The 25,403-nt window shown below is 36.7% G+C and overlaps 1 protein-coding gene across 1 annotated transcript in view; it reads right to left on the reverse strand.

The window, feature by feature from the left end:
• Positions 1-19,176: 19,176 nt before the first annotated feature.
• The window catches only part of LOC139699781 (protein spaetzle 3-like), a 95,849-nt gene continuing 89,622 nt past the window's right edge, over positions 19,177-25,403 (reverse strand). The window contains exons 4-5 of the mRNA XM_071598215.1: positions 24,285-24,410; positions 19,177-20,670 (exon numbers count right to left, since the gene is read on the reverse strand). Of these exons, the coding sequence (XP_071454316.1) occupies positions 20,502-20,670; positions 24,285-24,410 (295 nt within the window). The 3' untranslated portion in view covers positions 19,177-20,501. The remainder of the gene's footprint in view (positions 20,671-24,284; positions 24,411-25,403) is intronic.

Consider the following 25,403-nt stretch of genomic DNA (forward strand, 5'->3'; position numbering starts at 1 on the left):
CTGTTTTAGAACCTATGACCTCAAACAATCGCACTTCGCTAAACATCTATGGGAAGAAAACCATGGGAGTGATTTCAACCCGGAACTGTTACACAACAGTGAAAAAGGAATGAGGATGGACAAGTGGGAAGAACTTGAAATCAGAAAGAACTTAAAAACGGGTCATGTGGTTAATAATTTATTGTTTGAATACCTCTCCCCAATCCTGGAAGTACCCCTTTCCCTCACAGATAGACCCGACAAATCCCCCACCCCACCCCACTCTAAACCAACCAAGCACCTGTCGTGACACTTAACACCCCTCTTCCCCCACCCCATCAATGCCAATCGCAACTCCATTTTCTTTCGCCTCCTTCTCTCCCCCCTCTCTCACCCACCCCTCCTCTCCCTCATGATTGGTATATAAGTGGACTGCGACTGATTTATTTTTTACCTGATGATGACGCTTGAGCGTTGAAATGGGTTGTACACTAATAAAAGACAGTGGAAAGTTACTTTGTATTCTCAATTTTATTAAAATTGCTCTTGTGCCTTTTACCCCAAATTGAGACAAGCTTTTTATTAAGCTTTTCTTCTTCAAACATGATTTTTTGTGTTTTTTGTCTTGATGCCCAATCAGACTACCACAGTATTTGATAATTATCATTCACTGTTGCCTGTGGTGCCTATTGTGTTTCTTTACTACTGTCTTCAAGCAGAAGCATGTTCAGATAATTGGTCAACTTTAATCCTTTGAACACCAACTTCAACATTTCTAGCAATGCCTCTTCCAAGATGTAGTATATTTACTTCTATATAAATACTCAAAAATGAATTTGAAAAGTTCATTCTATTATTTGCTAGCCCAAGTGGGATAGATAAGGTATAACAGATATAAAGGGTGGTTTTAGGTTTATAAAAATGGAATAAGCATTAATTAAAAACCCCATATTGTACCAATGATTGAATGAGACAGTATAATCTGTTTTAGTAATAATTCCTTGTATCGCCAGACAAAAGAGGTATCATTTAACTAGAATTATATTTGGGCGTTTTTGCACTCTTTAGAAACCAGTAGGTTTTCCAAGTGCTTCCTACTGAATAACCAAATTATAGAATCTTTTCCTGCAGCAATATTCATAAAATCAGATCATAAAAATGTATATAAGTTATGAAAATTTACAATTTTCTATGCATTTAGAATGTTTAGGGGCTTGTGTTACTGTATATTATTAACTAGAGCCAACTGATACATATTGCCAAAATCATCTTCTTTATGTTTAAATATTCCTACAACTAATGAATCAAGGCTGATTAATCCTAATTCATGTGCCGTGTTAAGGAATACTTATTAGTTGAACATTTGAATCATCAGAAATTCTCTTGGACATGAAGGATTTGTTTGCATTTAATTTCTATATAATCCCATAATAATATTATATCCAACTTATTAAAAACATTTTAATAAGGAATTGTATGATAAAGGTTTATTCAAAAGGTCTTGAAGATAGATTGAGCTACTTTTGCAAAACTAAAAGAATTATGCTAATAAAAGAGACAAAAAGGTAAGCATTTAAACAATCCTGTGGCTCTTTTTCAAATTTTATCCTCAAAGCAGGCCTTCAATCAGCTTCTTTTGAGGTTGGTCCAATTAAGAAATGTTAATAAAATATCAGAGTATTACTTTTATTTGAATGACTACACTACCTAATCATTGGACTTATGACATGGATTATCAATCACACCAAAAACTTAGACTAGCAATACATTGCTTCATTATTTTTTAATATCAATGCATCGGTCAATTGGATATAATATAAAGAAATCATCAGCCAAATGAGATATTTATTAGACCAGTGAAAAACCCTAATGTTGTTGAATGTGAGGATAGGAACTGGTAATAAAATAAATCTTGCAACAATGAAATTGTTTTGTTTTACTGGTTATTGATGTGTTTTATCTTCTACATATACTTACTTGAGAAAAATATAAAAAGAGGTCAAGGGATGCCAAATCAGTACCAAAATCTAAGCAGGTAAGAAAAATGGTGAGGGATTGAGGAAGGTACCATTTTGACGATATTAAGATTAGCAACTGATTTGTCCGCACACAGTTTTCAGGCAGCCGTTGCTGACTGGAATCTAAATGCAGTAATTATAGAAGGTACCCCTCATTCCTAGATCTAGACATGTTATGTACAGGATTTGCATGATAGCAAGATAAAAATGGAACAAGGGGAATTTTAGGACACCAAGTATATGCGCCACACTTTGTGAAACAGCTGAAGTTTTGTGGTAGAGTGGGAGGAAATATATTTTCCAAGAATCATAATCACATATGAGGGAGGATATCACCACAATATTTTGCCAAATCAGTTCCAGTTCCTAGCCCAAAGAAAGGGAAAACAGGAATAGGGGAAGACTAAGGAACAGTACATCTGATTTTAAATGCCACTAAAGTGGTTCTTAAGATCACTCAAAAAAGGTTGAGAGTTTATCAATTGAAAAGTGGCATAGGGTTAGCAATAGAGAAGGATCATAGAATATTGTCAATGTTTATTAGCCATATTTATCAATGCGGGCTAGGGAGAAAGCTGAGATACACATTTTATTAGTATTTATTTTCAGAATCTAAGCATAAAAAAATATGTCCAAATAAAAAGAGGTCTAAGTTTTGGAAGTGATATCTGATAACAAGAAATTTTAACAAAGAATATGTTTCTTTAGTCATCATCCAGCAATATCCCTTGAACAAAAGGAGTAAGGAACAAATGATATGGTCATGGAATGTAAGAACATTACTGAAGTTAGGAAAACTACAAGAAATAAAGAAAGTAATACTAGACAATGCTTTAGATATACTGGGGATATCTGAAACCAGGTGGATAGGATATGCAAAATTCAAGAGTGATGCTTTCAAAGTAACATAAGAGGAGGTCAGAAAAGTGGATGGAATGATATATTACTAACTCTAAATTCCAAGTATACAAAAGAAATACCTTGCCCATATATGGCAGATGATAGACTAATGATGATTAAAATTAAAGGCATACATACTGAACTTCCCAATATCAGGTTGAGAAGAGTATGAGATTATAAGATTGTACAAGGATTTTGACAAGTTGATTGGAATAAAAAAAGAAAATATAATTATGATAGTAGAATTAAATCTGTTGTGGTGTCTCACAAAGACATGAAAACCACAAGCTAATTTGGTCTGGGAACAATCAACAATACAGGAGAACAACTGCATGAATTTTGTAATCAACAAAACATGGTCATGACAAATACATTGTTTACAGTACTGTTAAGAAGAGGGTATATTTTGGAAGCAGCAGGAAAAATAGAAGGTATCAAATTGATTACATCATTGTTCAACAATGGTATAGGAATCAAAATCCATCCACAGTTACCCAAGTCCAGATGTTGACAGTGATCATAAATTAGTTTTGGCAAATAGCAATCTGAAGCTCAGAAAACTTAGAGTAGTTAAGAATAAATGGCAACATGAAAAACTAAAAGAGGAGAAAACAAGGAGGAAGTTTGAAGAGAATTCAAATGAAATGGCTGATCAATCGGAAGAAAGAGAGAAGTGGAATGAAAAGAAGCAGGGAATTGGTAGCAGTGGCGGATTAAGTCCCAGGTAGGAAGAAATTTGCCGTTTGGAAACCTTGGATTACAGAGGAAATTTTAAACCAGATTGAGAACAGAAATTAGCTAAGAGTAAAGAAGGATATCACAGAATACAGGAGAGTTCAGAATAAAATAAGAGATAAATGTTGAGAGGAAAGGCAGATGTGGACAAAACTATGGATGAGTGAAATAGAAGAAAGAATACGTCAAAGAAGGAAAGCAACTTCTAGCCTATCTGAAAATTATAGTAGTACCGTATCAATGGAGAATAAGGTCAACAGTGATTAATAGCAAGAGGGAAGGTTTTAAGTAGATAATGAAGGAAAAAGTGAAAAATAGAAAGAATACATGAAGGACCTATACCTTGGCAGATATATAGCTATCACAGAAAATAATATTCAAAATAGAGAAGAAGAAGGAACAGAGAGTTAACCCAAAATCACAAAGAGGTAATTTGAACAGGCCCTCTAAATAGGTAAATGCTGGCAAAATTACATGTGTGGATAGAATACTGACTGAAATATTTAAAAATCTTGGACATAAAATGAAAGAAAGACTCTTTAAAATAGTGCATGAATGCTATGAAAATGGGAAGATACCTGAAGATTCTATCAAAAGCAAATTCAACTTAATACCAAAAGCAGGGAAAGTAATTGAATCCATGAACTACATAGCATTGCTATACCATCACATGCTTACAAGATTCTTTTCATACAACAAGAAAAAATCAAAAAGGAAGTGGATGAAAATGTTATGGAAGACCAATAGGATTTTTAGGGAGGTGAAGGAATGACATACACTATGTATATGGCCACTATACTTGATTATATTCTTGACTCTATTCTGATTGATTGAGAGAAGGCTAGAATCTAACGGGAATATTTTCCTCACCTTCATTGATATTGAAAAAAAGCCTATGATACTGTAAATAGGAAACATATGTTTGAAAACATGAGAAATCATTGATAAAAAGAACAGACTAAAATGCCAAGACACTTATATTTCAGCTCTATCAGAACCAAAGCACCTTTATAAAAGTAAAGGGATGTGAGAAAGAAACAAAGCTTAGAAAAAGAATAGGACAAGGATGTCCACTTTCACCATGTCTATTTAATTTATATATTGAAGAAGCTATAGTGACCATGAAGGAGATAACAACTAGTGTGAAGATAAATGGAAGAAAGATACAACAACTTAGGTTTGCTGATTATATTGTGACCCTGCCTAAATCAGCCAAAGATATGAATAGAATGCTCAAAACCCTGTCCACAGCTTTGGAAAAATGTAAACTGAGGATAAATGTGAAAAAAAGCTTTGATAGTTTCTAGAAATATGAAAGAACCCCCCGTAAATTTAATGATAAGACAATCATTGATTAGCCAATTAGAAGAGTTTCCCTGCTCCATGGGGAATATAACAACAATGCTCCTCTGCAGTGAAAAGAAGGATAGCTTTGGGGAGGAAGGCATATTAAAATAAAAATAATCTTTCATGAAACCAAGACATGAAATTGCAAATTAGAAAATCCTTTTCAAAAATATTTATTTGAAGTACATTATTATATTGGTGCAAAACTTGGACTTTGGGAAAGGGGGAAAAGGTTTGGTTGGAAGCATTGGAAATGTGGATTTTGAGAAGGATAACTAGAATAAGATGGACCAACAAGGAAAGCAACATCGAAGTAATGAAATAAATCAATGAGGAAAGGCATTTCATTAGAGATGTAGAAAAGGAAAATTAAAACTGTTGAACATGATCTCAGACATAAAAACTTACTGGAAAAAACTCTTAGGTGAAAATAGATTCACTTTTGTATGTACGATTCATTGTTTTAACTGATTCTTCACCTATATCGTAGATTACATATCTTCACTGGTAAAATTATAAAGGTGAACTTCAATCATAAGGACCATTAATGTTTACTTAATATACATTGTCCAAAGTTCTGTACACATCCACCATGTACGAGAATCTAATCCTTTTTGCAAATAGCACGAGTGCCACCCAGCCTCAAAATATAAATAACTGTTATTCAGTATGCAGTGTCTGCGTCTGAAATGTATCACAAATTTAAGGCTTTAAAAGAAAGGAATGCATTGCACTGGTTGACTTTGCTTACAAAATGTGGCTCCTCAAGAGTACATATCGTGATTGCACAAAAGACAATTGCAGCAGAGTACACCTTTGTAATAGAAAATTAGTCATAATGATGGCATACTATTATTTCCCCTTGTTATTGACAATATTATTAGAGGCTCCAAAGAAAAACAGGCATTTTATAAGAACAAAAAATATCCAAATATTCAAAGATTTGTCTCCAATTTTTCATTGAGTGACAATGCAGTCAAGAAGGTTTTTCAAGCTTAATAGGGTGCTATGCAATGGGGAATAATGGACTGCATACCTAGGAAATGATAGAACCTGATTTGAATAGCCTGGAATTTGGTGTAAAAAGGGCTTTGGGAAATATGTAAATATGATAGAGGTACGAAAAAGAATTTTAAAAACTTCGTTTCATTTCTCTTTGTGTGCATTCCAGGATTAATGTGTAAAGTATGAGATTATATTAATATGAACTACAAGTTTAACTTAAGCATCAATCAAAGAAAGATTAAACAAAGCACGCACCTCATGAATTCACTGAGATGCTTGATTTGTAAACATGTATTGTACTGACTTATGTCAATACATTTACATGACATGACAACTTTACATGTACAAAGTTGTCATTTACATGACAACTTCAGTATCTCATTAGTTAGACCCTACACACAATATATACTGGCCATTCTCCAGCAAATACCCTTGCCATATTGGAAAGTGTCTTGGGTGGGGGAAAGAAGACATGGAGCAGAGAAGTTGGAAGCAACGTCAGAGGTCTAAGGTGCACATCGGATCAACAAATGCTGCACTCCAGGGTCATCAAAGCTCAGCGTAGGGTATTTCCTATTTTCAGTACCAAGTTTTGACTGTCTATTGTTTTTACACAGAAGCCTGCAAGCAAACATTGTGATTTATGACCAGAGAGCAATAGAAAAATGTTTGGCTGAAAGCCACATGGCAAAACTAGTCATGTCTGTCACCTGCCCAAGTTAATAAGTTTTTCTGAATCAAAGAAACAGTGGCTGTGATCAAGAACAGGCATTTTGAATGCAATAGGTTGGCCCTAATGGGCAACCATGATCATGCATGATTGCCAATTAGGGATTGTACTGACTTCATTTATATGCCCCGAATACAGTCTGGGGAGTATTGATATTTATTTGATATAAAAAAAATTATGATGAAGAAGCACTAGTGTGTATATTATCAATAAGTTCTTGGATTAAGGAACTGTATTGTGTATATTAAATGAGAAACTATGTAAATATGAAGAAAGAGTCTGAAAAAAGTGTTGAGTTCAAACTGTATAAAATCACTAGGTGCAACACGTACGTCTAACAATCGAGTAAAAAATGATCCTCAGCATGAATTGAAGTTATCAAACAAAATTTAATTAAAAATTAAAAAGTTAAAAGAACTACTTCAATAAATGAACCTAAAACTTTTTCATGATGGAATAAAAATTGGCTAATTAGAGCTTTGAATAAGGTACAAAGATGGCCAAAAGTAACAATTATGATGACTCTGTAAAGATAATAGTATCAGCTATTGTCAAAATCAGAAAACCTGACCTCACTGACAGCATCATAAAATCTGATGCTCATACTTTTAATTCCCACTAGGGAAGGGATGGTTACACACATATTCATCAGGATATAGTGCTATCTATATATTTTGAAGCTGATACATTGGTATGGTGTAATTTTCCAAAAAAATTTTTAATTTTTTTATTTTGGTCATGGCAGTCCAGGTCCAGTATACCACTGGAATTCCAACCCAAGGGTATAAGCTTGATTAAAAGTTACCCTTTGCTTTCAGAACACATATTCAATGCTAAATCATTGAATGAAGGAAGCTTCAGACGTTTGAGGAAAGAAATGAGTAAAAAGATATAGTACTGACCACTGAAACATATTCCATGAATGACAAAAAAAGCTTGAAACTGAACTATGTGGATTATATTGCTGATTCGATGTGCAAGATTGCAGCAAATTAGTTGAGTTGATGAAATGAAAGAGTAGGAGGGAATTCAGATCAAAGCCAGAATGTGGCTTTATAACATTCAAAATAATAAAAATATTTCTAAGGAGCAGTATGACCCCTGGAAGACTAAATACACCTGCAGTTCCCTCAATGGAAAAAAGTGTCCACAAGGACCATCAAGAGAATAAGGAGAAAATAATAAACCTTTCAGCACAAAGAAAACAACCAACCACAGTGTTTGGCCTATAGGTAGGTTTGATAGGTAGTAGAGGGTAGAGCTTGGCTTGTTATTAAGCCTGATGGGGTGTGAAATGCACACAAGTAAGTAGGTAACAGTTCCTTTTCCTGCACCACCTTTGATTTCCAGGTGGCGGTGAAAATATGGTATCTGAAACACCGCACAGCTTGGGTGAACCTGAGGGTGCCCTGAGGCAACACCCAGAGTAAAACCCAAACCATCACATCAGTAGTCTAATGCTTTACCCACTGGACACCTACATCTGATAAAGTAGAACAAGAATAGAATTAGGTTTTACTTCAATGGATCATGCTTAAACAGTAACAATTTCAAGCTTTTTTTAAGTAAAAAGTATCTTTTTGCTTTAGGATTTTATCAAGTTGGTGCATTAATTTTCTTTTTCATTTTATTAGCATTAAAAAATTGCTAATTATTTCCTCATCTAGCAACCTCACACTATTTAGTTACCAGCAACCAATATCATCATTCTTGTGCATATGTTCCCAAATTTTCTGGAGATTTAACCAATACCCATGCCCACTTAAAATTGTGCTTCAGAATATATTTGCGAAACAACGCTAATTGACAGTCAGGATTATCACTTTCAATATTTATCTTGTAAATAAGATAATCTATGAGTGAATGTTCACCGCAAGTAAGAGAACCCAAATCTACAATTTCTATACCTTCACAAGCACAACCACTAAACATTTTCTAGGTCTTATATTATAAGTTGCAATTTAACACATAAATTTTTAAAATATTCAGATGGTAAATTTGATTATCATACAATTTTGGTTTATTTTATTTTTTATTATTTTCTCTTTTCTTAGATAGATTCTTGTTTCTTTTTATTTCCTCTGTATTCTTTGTATATTTACTAGAAACCACAGTTATCAATCTGAGGGTCAGTTGATAAGGGAGGGTGGAGATCACCTAAATGTCAGCCATTCTGCACATAAAATTCACACATTAGCAGCTCAATAAGGCAAGAAAGCTTCCTCTGGTCACTAGCCCAGTGCTCTAACCACTGGACTACCATGTCTCTATATTGCCTTGCTGCATATTATTCTGCATTTTATTTCTGGTATCTTATTTTGCTGAATTATCTCATTGCTAACTTTAGGTGGTGAAAACTGAATCCTCTTTCATGGTAATGATCTTCTATGTGTCAACCCCTTGATATTTGCCATTTTTAAGATTATTTGCTTTTTTCCATCAAAATACACTATATTATTATGCTACAAACGTGATGTCACCAGCCAGATGGGTATAACTGAAGTGGATACTTTGGTCCATAGTCATACTGCTGTGTGTGTCAGTGTTCCAAAGTTTCAGTATGCTTTGCTATGCCTGTTTTACTTGTTGAATTTTGCTGTTTTGGCAATTTATGCAATGCAAAGCAGGAGATGGTAAATAGAAAATGTAGCTCTGGGGGACAGAGCTTTACAATTTGCTCCAAATTACAAAAAAAAAGTCTCATATTTTCAGAAATATTAAGTTAATTACCTTCCTAGCAAATGCAAGATGAAAATAAAATACAGTAACTTGAAATGACTTAATTTTAACGGAGAAATTACAATTATAATGAAAAGAACAACAAAAAGTGAATCCAGACATTACAATTTGATGCATGGGAAATTAATGGAATGTTAAAACTGATAATGACAAAGCATCACAACAAGACTAGAAAAACTGAGCCTGGAGAGAAGGGTAGTGAATAAGAAGCAGGTTAGTAATTGACTGCACTGGTTAACATGAGAGCAGATTCAACCAATCAATCAATCATTTATTTGTCCAAAGATTTGTATGCACAAAAATAGGACATGTCATGAAAATATGACACAGCACAAATGCAAATTAGGGGTGAAGTTATTCATCGACTGGGTGAACTGTGTATTTCAAGAGACATTCTCAAAGAGTGTTCTTGAATTAGAACATTTTGTTGAGATACCTCACACTGCTATGTAAATTATTTCAAAGAATGAGCCCATATTTTTAGGTCCAAGTGCATCATTCCTAGTTCTCGCAAATGTTGAGTGAAGGTTTTTTGATGCCCTGGTACTGTAAGGATGATAGATTTCAATGCCATTTTAGCACTGAATATTGCAATTAACACTGATGATTGTGGTACATATTTTCATAGTTGAAAGAGGCTGAATATGAAGTTTTTTCAAAGGAATATTTCCATTTTGTATTATTCAGTTTGTGATCACCTGGAGGCCTCTTTTATGGGAGCCCTACTAAAATGTGCATAAGCTTTGCAGGAAATTGTATTGAGAGACTCGTTTTTCAATCAGATTCCTGATAGTGGTAGTCATCTTTGTAACTTCCCATAGACATTTGGCGCTTGAGGGCAGACAATTACATGAGTGCTGATATTGACAGCAATGAATTCCTACTTCCACAGCAAGGAGGGATATATTTGCAATGTGACATTCACTTGACATCTCTTATCCAAACAGTCGGTGAGTGTTGCAATACCATTCTGAAATACTACAAGGTGTGATCAAAAAAATACCGGCCAGATTTTATTCTGCGCAAACTGTCCAACGGATCAAAACAAGACACAGTGCGCCAACTAGCAACACATCTGACAACTAAAACGAGCGGTTTTGCGTTTGTTTACGTTGAGTCATCACGCAGCAGCAGCGGTATGTGGCTTAACCTGTTCATCGCCGTGTGCAACAGCAGCATTGAAGGAGCTAAAAGAGCAGTGTGTGTGAGTGAAATTTTGTTTCAAATTTGGCAAAAGTGCTACAGAGACACTTGGAATGATTCAGCAAGCCTTTGTTAATGAAGCTATGAGTCACGCACCTTGTATGTTGGCGACTGATCGCAATCATCAGGAAATAAACAGTCCCATCTCTGGTGATCCAAAGATAGATGTAAGCCATGGTGTCTGTCGCACCACTTCCTCCAATTTTCCTCATAATTATTTATGCTGCTCTCAATTCAGAGATCAGTTATTCAAATAGAATTGGAAGCCCTACAAAGCCAGGCTGCAACACTCCTCTTTGGCCTTGGATTCACTTTAAATGGGAAGCCTATAATTAGCCACTGCAGGCCAATTAGCATACATGGCATGCCTCTTCTGGTTGGTATGTGCTGGGGGTACAGGTTAGCGTAGGTAAGGTGCAAGATATGCAGGCTTGAAGGATTGCTGTACCATAGGCCTGTTCTGAAGTGGGAGGTTGAATTTAAACTATTGACCCCTTTAATTTTCCCTGGTGACTGTTCAACTTGTGATACATCATCCCACTTGGGATCCCATGGAGGGTGGGGTGATCTGAAGGGAAGAAATCTTTACTTGTAGGGGAGATCCACATGTACCTTCATCAAAATTCCCCTTCAGGCATTGCTGTTACTGATATTTACCAGATCATATTTAGGGTGCCAACCTCAGTAAATATTAACAAAAATAATATCTAGAAACTCATGGTTTCTGAGAAAACATAATTCAATATTGTGTTTAATTTCTTCCATGAGGCAATCATTCTTGAATGAGAATAACATGTTGTCATTGAATGGTGACATATTCTTCTGCGTATCAACTTTTTTCCATTAATGCATTCTGTGCATATGAAACATCCTGAACGCTACAGATTTAATGTTTCACATGAGAAAATCAATTCTACCATTGCATATGCTCCAGTCACTTGATTGCTGCTCCTTGGTTATAATGCTAACCTTGAACCAGAGATAATTTGGGATATGATTTCTCAGCTGATTGAAGTGATGTGACCCCTCTTGGACCAGCTCATTCAACCATGTAATGAGTACCATGAGAGCTTTCCATTCACTGCTTAGAGGGCAAGCAACACTTCCACAAAATGGAAATTTACTTCATGGACCAGGTCAATCAGGCATCAAGAAAAAAAGCTGGTAGATATAAAGTGGAGCTAAAAAGGTCTGCTGAGAGGACTCCAAAGAAGATTAAGCCTTCTCGAGGCAAAAGAGGAAGAAAATGACAAACTGTGTTCATTTCACCTTTGCAAGCAGGGGGATGGAATAATTCTTGCGGTACACTTGCTTATAAAGAGAAGAGACTTAAAGGGTGGGAAGAGAACCCCTAACCTCAGCTCCTAGGTCATCAAGGGTAGCATCCGAGCAGCAGTCTGTGGCTCTACTGCTTGTGGGTGCCCATTTCTGGTCCATTATCCAGCCAGGTATTTGGCTTGGTTGGAGAGTAATAAGGAGGAGAAGGAGGCCCTGGTGGGAAACCCGAGTTCTCCAGCACCCACCCAGGTATCAGATGCCCAACATGGACCAGGGAGAAATGCCCCACTTTGGTCCTGCAAGCTAGCCACTCCCTGTCAGGGAAAGGAAATATGTTGTCCTTCCACATATGTTTTATTATGCATGACCTATAGTTTTACTTTTTTTAAGTAATCTACCGGATGAGGTAGGTTTTGAATGTACATAACAACCAAATATTTTGTGACTCCTTACAAAACACAATCCAGCAACCTACTCTACATTGAGTCCCTCTTCATCTCTGAGTACTCTCTTCCTTCCCTCATCCCATCCAACATCCCAATCCTGTTCCTGCCCTTTCTTTGTTTGACTTACATTCTCCACTATATTACAATCTTCAACATCCAACTGCCAATTAAAATGTCCTTCATCCATTTTTCCAGCCTCCTTAGGATTTCTCCCAACGAACCCCTCTCCTCACATACCTTACATAGTACTTCCTCATTTATTTTTTCCTTTCGGCCCATTTCACCTTCTTCATCCTTCTCCACACCCACATTTCAAAAGCCTCCAATCTACTTCTATCATCCTGCTTCAGTGACCACATTTCTGAGCCATATATAACTATGATCCATATCAAAGTTTTAACAAGTCTTTTCTTAACATCCTTACTCAATGTCCCTCTCATTAACTCCCTCCTACTTGTGAATGCCTCTTTTCCCAGAGCAATTCTTCTCCTTATGTCCCTACTGCTTTGACCGAGTTGGTCAAAAATACTTCCTAGATACGTAACTTTGTCTACGTCGACCTGCTTTAATTTTTTCCCCCCTATTTCAATGTTTAGCTTTGCCTTTTTCCTTCTGGAAAATCGAATAACCTTTGTTTTATTAATAATGATTCTCATCCCATATCTATTGCACTGAGTTTCTCATTCACTCAGCAATTCTTGAGAGATTTTTGCTTACAAAGCCATAATTAGGGGTAGTACAGAGGATGCATTGCTTTATATACTAGACAGAGTAGATGAAGGGGTAGGTGCAGGTAAGTGGAAGGAGAGGAAAATGAAGGGAAACTGGTGTAATGAGGCATGGGGGGAAGAGAGGGAGAAAGGCAGTTGGGTATGGCATCGAGGGAAGAGATTGTGGAACAGAAGGGATCCAGGAGAGGGCAGAGGGAGGAATACATCAAGTCTTTAACCAATATGTCCTTATAATTGGGGTTCTTGGAAAGTTCCAAATGTTCCATGGCATCTAATCTTAAGCCCTTCTTCTCCAAATGTATAATCTAAGGAGCAAAGTCACTTCTATGGTTATTGTCCAGTAGGGGTTGACAATATGTGAAGATGGATTCCTGTTTTTGAGACATGTGTCATGTTCTTTCACATATTCAAGGAATTTCCTCCCTATTTGTCCAATGTAAATGGCAGAGCACTCACAGTACACTTTATACTCTTCATTCTTTTCCATGATGGCAATTTCACCCTTACTTTTGGAGAAAAGATTCCCTAAGTGGCCTTTGTTATAGAAGGCTGGTTTTATCCTGTTTTTTGGAAAGGTTCCAGCCATTTTAAGAGATATATTCCCCAAAATGAGTATTCTTTTCTACTTAGCTTTGTCTTTCTTGGGGATGGATTTGAATATGGATGTGACTGCTATTTTTTCTAATTTATTCTGATTTAATTTTTGAACTATTTGGGAGCAGAAACAGTTATTTACAGCTATCATCTTTATTATTTGGAGTTGTTTTTAGTTTTTTCTGGGGACAATGGAATATTTATCAAACAGTGGATTATTGAGATGAACGGCGCTAATTTTTGAGAGAAATGATGTCTTGATGCGAAGTGAATAATCTGATCTGTGCCAGTGTCTTTTCTGAAAATAGACAAGTCCAGTTGCCAATTATTTTTTGCGATAGTAATATCTAAAAAATTAAGGCACTTTTTGAGCTTTTTCTCCATTGAGAACTTTATTTGTTTATCCAAGTAATTTAGAAACACCAAGAAGCTGCTGAGGGGTCTTTGTGAACCTGCCCACACACAAAATATATCAGCCATAATCAGTGCCAACAGATTATGTTTTCCACTAAGTTGTTTGATGAGGAGAACAGAATATTTTCTATCTGGTCCATATAGATGCCTGCTAGTAGAGGTGATAGATTGAATTCCATGGCCAGACCATGGGTTTGTATGTAGCATTTCTCATTGAACTTGAAATAGTTCCAGGAGACACATGTTTTTAGGACCATACACAACTCACTAATAATTGGAAATGGAACCCCTTTCTTGAAATAGATCTCCTCGGCTCCGACTCCGAATTTCAGTGCGAGTTTTTGGGAATGAATGCTTGCCTATTCTGACCCTGAAAAGCAGAAATTTAAAAATATTTGAATAAAAAAAGTATTTATCTACTAAAACTCAATTTGCCCATTTTGCATACAATTTTGGCTATGCAATACAAAGGCTGCCCTAATGATAGCCTTGGTCAGAGATTGTGCATCACAGGAGCCGCTTACATCCTCACTGCACTGCAAGTTACACCTCCTATTTAAAACTTCTGATTGACATTCCATAAAATCCAATTGCCCTGATGATCTAAATGTGGGTTGAAGTATCCTTGTCTTCTTAAAAATCATAGGGAAGTGATCTCTCCTGCACAAATTTGTGTTAGGACTTTGCACAACTACTCTAAAATAGAGTAGGACTGGTAAAGCAGAGAAGGCACATCAGACTTATCAATTGTCCATTATCTCTTCCTCTTCCTTTGTCTCCTTTTCATCCTCCCAGAGCCCTCCTTTCCTCCCCCTCCATAGTTTTTTCTCTTCCACTGCTCCCCCTCTCCCAAAAACTACTTCTCCCCATTTCTTTCCCATATTTTATCCCCCTGTCTGCCCCCCTTTTTTACCACCTATCTCTCTCCCCATCACTCTCTCTCTCTGTTTCCCTCTTTCCCCCTCTCTCTTCCTTTTATCTACCCCCATCCCTCTCTCTCTCTTATCTCTTCCTTCTACTCTCCCTTCTCTTTTTCCCATTTCCCCCCTTCCCCCATCCATCCCCCCACTCCACTCTGTTGCTTCCATAAAATCAAATTTTTTTTTCAAAATTTCATGTCTCACATAAAAGTGGATTTAACAATTTCCAGGTTTTCCAAAATTATCAAGTTTTTTTCAAAATAATGCACCTTTTCCATGCATTAATAACTTTTCCATTTGGATGTTTTCAAAAAATGTGTCTAGCAGCTGAATATCCCTGTACATATGTCTGTATGTATGCATCTCAGACTAGTACAGATACAAACAGAGCCAAATGTTTCAAAATAATCCAACCCATAAATTTATTTGAACCCTTGTGCCATCAACCCAGGCTTAAAACATACCCTCTCCACCCTGATCTCCTTCAAAGTTAGGACCCATTTACTTCCAATCACACCACAGTCTTTCGGTTGGGTATTCTGTCAATAAGGTCTTACGATCCCACATACTCTGTAGCTCACCAAGCATTTCAGCTCTCCACTCCACCACTTGGATTCCACTGAGTGGCTTTCATATACCTTTTGACACCACAACTTCCCTTACCTCATGCCATTTAAGGTTACAGCATGGTAAGCTACACCCTCTCTTGGGTACCCTTTCCCTCACAGATCTCCTTAGCAGGACTGGTGCCTCCCTCTGTGCCTCCAGCTTCACTGCTGCTCTCTTCCTCTAGACCTATGGCCTGTCCACTGGCACCTCTTCTACATCAGGCATTTCTCTGGCATCTGGTTCCAATCATCATAAGAAAAAGGTCATCTCAGCCTCCTTCCATGGCTTTTGAGGTATGTGGATTGATTACTTGTTCGCACTAAATTTCACTACCCAACTGCTTATCATCCCTTTTGTTATCCCACATGCTGTGCCCCTTTGATTCACTCATAATACTAGAGTTACCCACACTCCTCTGCTTTCAACCTCACTTTACCTTCCAGGTGAGCATCTGTTACCCCTCTTTATGCTCAAAATGAAGGAGGCACCACTCCCTTGACTATCAGTCACCTCTTAGCACTGTAGAGACTGAGGCTCAAGTACTCAGCTAGCCCATTAATCATTGATGCATAAATGACTGACTTTCTATGCACAATCCCTTCCCCTTGATAAACTTCCGGTCTCTTCTTATGTATTTAAACTTTGTGTGGCGGTTCATTTGTTTGTGCGATTCAGGGGTGTACCACTAGGTGTCACCCTCGGCTGGACCTACGAGGAGGCATTTTGACCCACGCGGAACCAGTCACGCCTCAACCCCAGCCGAGCACTCATCCCTCTTGTGCACATGGCGCCCATGGCTCATATCTTACCGTGCTGACCTTGTTCTGTTATCCACAGCACTCAGAATAAATCTGCTGTTCATTCAAATGCTTTATATGTGCTTTATTAGTATTTCCTAGCACCGCCTGCGCTAAAATAATTTCCAGCACTTCCACACTCTGCAAGGCTATCACTCTTCTTCTCTATAGCCTCAATTGACACATACCTTGATGCTGCATCAATAAAGGTGATGATAAACTGTGTGTGTCCCGTGAGACTCTGAAACATGGGACCCGAGACAATAAAGTGAATCCTGCTCACGACTTCTGGTGTCTTTTCTCCCTCACCCACTGCAAATCCATACTTTATCATTATCACTTGCATGCATGGTATGCACTTCCCTCTGTATTTCTTCTCTCAGTCAGTCCCAGCAAAACCCTTGATTTTGACCAAGCTCTCTCATTTTGATGCCCAAATCTGTCAAGGAAGATAACTTCAAGGCTCTCTTCTTTCTGCTGGCATATTCTGCTTTTACTTCACCCATTGTAACTCCATCCACAGTCATTATACATAATACATTCACGACCCTCTGAGCCAGAACATTTTATCTCCCATCCAAACACTTCATTTTCTGTTAAATTTTTCAGTTCTTACTCCTACTTACTCTTCCGTCTACCCCTGGGAAAATAAATTTTACTGTACATATGTCACATCCAGGACTTCCTTAAACTCAATCTTTACCCCATTTTTTTTACACATTTGTAGGGTAAATCTCCCTTCTAAAAATTGGAGAGAAGTCAATCTCCCTGTCTGACTTCCCTGTGAAACTCATAAAAATTTTCTATAAAATCTCTGCAGTTTGTCATTTGGTTGGAAGAACCACAATCAAGCAGCCACACTTCTCCATTACTCAGATTATTTCTCCCTGTACACGAAACGTGACCACTGAGGCTGATGTTTTCTCTGGTTCTTCCTACTCTGCCTGTTTTAAACGCTTGGATAAGTATGCTGAAATGTCATCTTCAGCTCCATATGGATATATTAAAAACCTTTTATGTAGTTTAGCTTACCTCCTTATTACCTTGATTTCCCTCTACCATTACTTACCATTGTCTATCATAGCCCCTATTTGTTGTATTCATCTTGTCTTGATTAGGTTTACATGATTTTCCTCACATTACCTTTAATACCTTAGATTTCATTTCAGGCATTTTATTTTAAAAACACACATGACCCCAATGTCTGAGATGATGGATTGCAACTAAAAAAAAGGAACAGCATAGTTGCATGTTTTCCAAGAATCTAATATCTGGAACATTGGTTGCAGGAAATACTCTATGCCCCAAGTTTTCTCGGTAATTATATTTCTTAGGAAATGCTAGCGGGGAAAGGTCTGAAGTTAGCTCCCAATAGTGGATAGACTTAGGTGTTAGAAGGAAGCAATGCCATCTTTTGGTTGCATAGGATTAGCCACCTTTATTATTGGACCACTGAAGGTGGAATGATAATATTATGACTGAGATAATAAAGCAATGAAAGGCATCCCCAGCAAATTTCTTCACTTCATTTTCCACATACTTACTTTTGTCTAGCTGGGGTTTTGTTGCATAGTTCAATCTTTGTATACATAACCTTCCTAATTAATGGTAGATAAAGTTTCAGAAAAGAAGGGTTTATGGATAGTGGTAGAGTGAAAGGAGAGGTACTGAAGAGGGGAGTGTTGCAGGGAAAGGGCTAACTTATATGTGTCTACATTAATATGATTAAGGGAGAGAGGGGATATCTGTAGGTACTTGTATTTAAGAGCACTGGCAGACAAAGGAGAATGGGTCCACCACAGGGATCCTACCTCCTCAATGTAGGTCTATAGACCTACATTGAGGAGGTGGGAGTGAAGGGATTCAAAGCATTCTTCAAATGAGGGCTTTTTATCTGCCTCTTCTTTGACTCCACCAACTGGCCACTCCATCCCCCTTTCCTTAACAGCTCAAGAATTTGTATCCATTGTCCATCATTATATTCCATATGGACTGTGGAATATTAGAGAGCTGAGGGAGACCAATGTGGAACATAAGAGAGTTTTTTATTTGTCACACATGAGCATAGACAGCTGTGAAAGAGGGAAAGCCTAGCCCTCGTGCAGTAAAATGAACATAATATTGGGCTGGCAAAATGGTAATTAAAGTATAAACCATAAAAACTATAAACAAAGTAATCAACCTGAAGGCCAGTTTGGTAGGTGATGGTAGGGTTCACCAAATACCAAGCCCAATGCCTCGTGAAATGCACAAACCAGGGTAGAGGGGTCAGCCCCTTTCCTTACCCTGTGCCACCTATGGTTTCCCAGGAAGTATGGGTAAAGTGTTGACTAAAATATACACAAATATATTTAGAAAATGACACTTTCAATTCAATTCTAATATTGATACTAAAATTGCTAGTTCAGTTTTCATCACATTGCCTGGGTAATGGGCAACAAGGATGAAAACTATTCTCATTCCTCTGCGTTAATTACTCAAAAGTTTCCAGGGAAGAAAGATTGCAATGTGATGAATGAGGCAGTTTGACAGGAGTCATAGAGAAAGCATCTAATAATTTGGAATCCACCCTTTGTCCATCAGAAATGAAATATTCCTGAACACTTAGCTGTTGACGGTCAAATTATCTGATCTCTTTTAGAGATGACACCAATATGCTTTCCATGGGTTGTTTGAGGTGAACAGGGTACTCCCAAATGAACTTAGCCTTGTACTGTTTCAGAAAATTTATTTATCTTAGAACACTTTATTATCACTTTTATCTAATAGAAATAAAGAATAAATACCTTTAAAAAATCTTTACAGACATTACTCCATTGTACAGTTATATTTCTACAAAAAGACCTTGAATACATGGGTGTACTGAAAGACGATGATATTCTGATGTTCATATTTTGATTACAAATAAAAACTGATAGCATGTGATCAAAATCTGAGATATGACCTGTAATAGCAATGGAGCCTTGTTGGGTCAGTTGAAAGGAAGAACTGACACTAGTGATTCCCAGTTTTTTGTGGAATGAGAATTTGATTCAGAAGATGAGAAAATGGGGACTTGGAAACTATAATGGTGCACTCTCATGGTCTCAAACACTGGATTCAAAGTCCAAACGAGCACTTTTAGTAAATTCAAATAAAATCCATAGCTCTGTTTAAAACTGGAGACACACAATGTTCAATACTTATAAGATTTTGTATTCCTAGTTTCCAAACCACTGCTTTGCACCATTTCATCATTGAAAGGACACTTACACAATGGTATGCATTCTTTGGTGTAAACCTTGTCCAGAAATTCTGGTATAAGTTCTTGCAATACATATGTCATGATTCTTCTGAAAATAAAGGTTTTCCAATCCCCTAAAGATGGTCACTTTTGGTTAAATGATTGCTTAGTGGTAAACAGAGTTTTTTTGCTTTACATAAAAAAATATGAGATCTTGCTAGGTGACATATCAGCTTTTGCCTGATCTTACAAACATGTTTTGAGAATGGAGTACTGAACATTCAGAAACAAAATATTAATGAAGTAAATGTTGCCTTTTCTTAATGCAGTTATTATATCTTGCAATGTTGAGTGCTGCTATTATTCAGAGATAGAAATTACTACTTGCTTCCAGGGAAAGCTTTTCCATCATACTGAAGCAATGCATTGTAACACTCTAGGATTGGAATTTTGAAACATGCATTGCTAGTCAGTTCTCCATCTAAATGTAATTACACTTTCAATTGGATGTGTACAAAATATTTATTTTTTACAGGAAGGTAATGTAAGCAACTAAATAGTTTTTCTTATAAAATAGGTCAATAATAAACCTCCTGTTCTCCTGGCCCAGTATTAAAATACTGCCTTCTAGGATACACATCTCTACCAAATATTATTCCCTCTGGTATATGAGGATATAGTCTGTGGGTGTATGGTTTAGGTACCACTTGGCCTGGTAGCTGTAGGACTTTAATGGCATCAATGTATAAAACCTTTTATGTATTTTATATGTGATGTTGACAATTAACACATTATTCATTTCAAAAAAGTACAAAATTTTATGGTCCTTGCACTCAGTGGTCATCAATTGGGCTGCATCGGCAAACGCAACATGAAGGGAACAGAAACCAGTCCATGAATATACCTTTGCAGTCATTATCTGGGTCATATGCCAAAAGTCTGTGCCATTTATACTTCTGCTCACAACCACAATCTCTGGAACATCGAATTGTTTGCACTTTCCTTGAAGAAAAAGAAAAAAATTTAGCTGTAGATTTTAGTAAAATGACTGTTCCTCAACCAATAATAACCTACACTTTGTGGTCTTAATAAAGCCTTTTTAAAATGGCAAACTGTGGAATGAACAAAATTTTGGATAACATAGAGGAAACCTGCTAAATGCTATGTCAGTAACTTTTGCATAGGTACAAAACGAATGAAATTCACATAAATAAAAAATTGCAGGCAATTCTAAGAAAATAGGAAATAAAATAATTTCTTCCTTGAAAATTTGAATAATAATCAGGACAAAAGATTTGTTAACAGTGAATCTGATTGTTGCATGCATGCATATTCTGAAACCTGCAAAACAATACATGACTGATATATAATCCAATGTCATATCAACGAAAGTACCTTCAAGCCAATTCATGTTTGAGTAGGCACCATCAAATGAAGCCAGGTTAAATTTCATGATGAAACTGAACACCTTTTACCTAATATCCTGTTCTCTGAAACTTAAACTTCTTTGAATTGAGTCTTCAACTATATTCACTCATGACTTTTTCAAGCCTTTTGTGAAATAATTTTTACAGCCGTAAATAATAAATCATTTTTTATGCTTTATGCATGCTATCAGCAACCTTTATGTCTGCCACTGCACTGCATTTCACCTCTTTAGCAGCATTTGCTGGTGATCTAAAGTGAACCACCCAGTCATATTTTGGTAGAATGGTTGTTTTGGATAAAGAGAGCATTCTTTGGGACTGTTACCTCCAGGTTTTAGATGATATTGTGAACATTTTTGACAATATAAGCAAAAAAGAATAAATTATGGAATTCCAGAGCCCAATCTCCATTGCATATGAGATGCAATGGAGATTGAGAGAGAAAATGATAAAGAGGAAATATTGTAAGATATTTGCAGTAAAAACATATAGCACAGCATTTCTATGCCCATTGATTGGGTTGGTAGGATTGCTTTCCCTGCACAAAAAGGGAAAAGAAATATGCAGTATGTTCAGCAACCATTTTGAGAAAAGTCAACCACGACCAAGAAAATGCAATTTTTTTATATCTAGCAACCCTCAAACCGACACAATGGAATGAGTGTTGTTGAAAGAAGCAGAGGGATTTAACTAATAATATTAGGGATTAAAGGTAATATTGTGGGTAAAAGGTGATCATTGAGTCTATTTATATATGTATTACTGTTGTGCATAAGCTGAATGTATATCTAATTAATCTGCCTTAGTTTTTATGACAAATATATTTTTCATTATTGAACCCCCTTGTCATTAATGCCACAAGAAATGCATTTTATTTCATTCAATTTTTTCACTGCTTTATGTTTCTATTAATACGAGGGAATTTTAAGATGGAAATGTTATAGTATGGAGAAATTTGATCAGAAAGCCAAGTCCTCAGGATAAAGAAAAGATTATGTCCAAACAAGAAATTCAGTAGAAAATTTCATTGAGCAAATGGGTGAGCCCCTCAACTTTTGTAGGTGATAGGGTATTTGAAAATCATCATTCAACATTATTTGAATATTATATACATATATAAATACATACATATACCAATATAATACACATATATAAACAAATTAGCATTTGGAAAAATTTTAAGAAGCTAGAAAGCATCAAAAGATATGCCAAAGATTTTTCAAACTCTTGGGGCATATGTCCCATTGGTGCCACATGGTGAACTGCAGTGACCCAGAGGCTCTATTTAATTAAAATATCCTTGGAAATTTCCATATGCCTCAACCTTTCCAAAAAATAACCTGCTCACCCTTTTCATTTGCACCATCTACTTCCCAGGTTCCTCATCAGGCATTTCTAATATATCCTCTGAGACCTTTTCCCCATTCTGATCAAGCTCAAGAAATGGAAAAACTATCACCTAAATATCCTTTCATCACTTTTAAATGACTTGCCAAACTATCTTGAAAACAACAAACACCTATCTGATTTCTCACTTCACACAAATCTTTCCTGGCACCTTGCTAATAAACCAAATGCAAAATATATCCCATTTTCCGCACTCCTTCAATCCTTCTAGAACTCATTAAATATCTCTCATCTGACTCTATATCTTCATGTAACTCCAGCAAATTAATTTACCAATTACTCGGCATAGTTTGTACCCCAATCAACATTGGCCAATGAACCACATACTCAGCATCAGCATAAACAATTACCCTGACTCCTGCAACATCAGCATCTCCACCAGTTCCTAAATATGCCTCCCTTAACAATATTATTCATCAATTACTATCATTACCTTTAATGTCTAAATTATTGCCCACCATCCCTTCCCTCAGATATACCGGTTAAACTCAAGAAACCCTTGAATTAGTGGTAGTATTTAGGGAAGGTGACCGACAGCTGAGGTCATTTGCGCCATAGGGAATGGACAGGAAAGGATGAAGGGTGGAGAGAAACCTGTTGTTGGCATTAGCCTACCCTTTATGAAAGGCCCCAAGGGGTCCACAGCTCAACATCCCATTGGACGGACGGCCTACTCACTCAAAGTGCTCTCCACAAAGCACCTCAAGTAGGGATCGAGATACCTCTGAAAAATCTTCAACATCGCCGGGATTAGAACCCGAGCCCTCTGGGTGGGAAACCAGTACAATAGGCACTGCACCAATCCCGATCCCCGGAAACCCTTGAAGTGGCATGCATTTTACTCCGAGGGACTTCCTATGACCTGGGCTTGAATCTTACCATATTAAGAGTACCTCCAACTTCCCATCAACCCCCACCTTGCCCTTGCCTGTTAAGACTCTCTTCTCCCCTCCCCTTTGTGGAAACTGCCCCACCCTCCTTTCCCATAGCTTGGTCCAGTATTCCCCTTCCAGTGAAAAACGTTGGCATACCACTGAAGTATTAAAAATAAAACGTTGTCCTTTTTTGTGTTTAGCACATTTGTCATGATTTAGGTATTCCAAAAATTATTGTCTCTAATATTTTAACAAAAGATATTGGCATGAAATGTGTGGCCGAAAAATTCATCCCACTGCAGTACTAATAGTAGTAGTAGCTTTAAGGGAGGTGACCAACAGCTGAAGTCATTTGCACCATTAGGGATGGATGGGAAAGGAGGAAGGGTGGAGAGAAACCAGCCATTGGCATTAGCCTACTTTTTATGAAAGGCACTGAGGGGTCCACAGCTGAGCGTACCTTTATTTACAATTCTTCTAATGCCAGCTAACATAATAAGGTAGGCAAACCTATAGGATAAAAATTACTTACAAGTTCCTTACATGCATGTTAAGCTTCTCATTCAGAATCGAGCATATATCCTGCCCATTCAACATCATGTAATATCATGCTAACATTTCATTTATCAAATCTTTTTCCTCCAGGGCATGCCATTTACATTGAAAGTGTAGAGAGCTCAAATATATGAGGTCATAACAGTTTTTTGATGAAACAATTTTAAATTATCTGCATTACCTGTCAAGGCTTTGATAATCTTCATTTTTCATGTTAATTTCAATGTTGAAAAGAAGGATATGCAAAATTGAAAGTTGCAAATGTAATGCATATTATGAGTGCAATTGAAAGAGAGCAGGGTGAATATACCATTACTGCTATGAAATATAAAACTATGTTAATAATACTTACAAACAAACTTCTTGATGTATAGCTTGCTCAAAATGTTGTGTGTTCACAATTGCTCTAATTTTTCCAGCACTGTTAGAAGCCCAATATGGCGTAACTATTTCCACTTTAGATTCACAGGCATCCACTCTGTAAGTAAGTTAGAAGAGGGAATATTAATTAGTCATTCGGAATAATAATATGATGATGTGTATAAAAATAAACTAGGTAAATGATAATGAGCATTATTTATCATATGAATTTTTATAATATTAGGGTGAATAATAAACAGGATTGATTACATGGACAATGAATGAAGAGAAGGAAAAGATTCTTCTTTAATTATGTTCGATCATATTTATTAAGGTATTGAATAAGTATGCTGCGCACTATGTTTTACACAACCACATAAGCTAGACAATTTTAATTATATGTATACATAAATACAGTAAACAATGCAAAGGTCGGCTTGGTAGGTATTGCTAGAGTTTAGCCAGTACCAAGTCTGACCGCGTGTGATTCCCACATCAGGGTAGGGAGGCCAGTTCCTTTCTCTGGGCCACCAATGGTTTCCTGTTTATCTGGTTACCTAAAAATCACACAGCTTGGGTGAAGCTGTGTGATTTTTAGGGTACAAGAACCTGGACTCTTCAGTCAGCAGTCCAAAACTCTACCCCTCGACTACCCAATTGGTACACATGCTTACACATACATGTATGTACACATACATGACACACACTTACACCTCCACCAATAAAAGTAATGGCTGAGTTGATAACTGTGATTTTATCCTTGACCATATGCCTTTAATTGTTTTTGCCAAATGACTGATTTTCATTTATCAAGTGTGTGAATACATATGTAGGTAATCACACATGCACATGTGTGCATGCGCACACACACACACACACACACATGTACATATATTTACAATATTTATCATATGCAAAATATGTATCTATAATATGTATAAAAAAAGTTTTTCAATTTATGTTGGATGCTCTACCACAATAATGAAAAATGAGTGGAAAAGCTGATTCGTTGAAGTTCAAACAGATCATTGTTCGATCGTAATACTTCTGGAAAGTTCAATCAAAATACTATACAGATGGCATCCTCCCTCAATGAATATTACCTATCTCA

Source organism: Hetaerina americana, unplaced genomic scaffold (genome assembly GCF_022747635.1).
Source record: "Hetaerina americana unplaced genomic scaffold, ioHetAmer1.1.p SCAF_90, whole genome shotgun sequence".
Classification (NCBI taxonomy): Eukaryota; Metazoa; Arthropoda; class Insecta; order Odonata; family Calopterygidae; genus Hetaerina; species Hetaerina americana.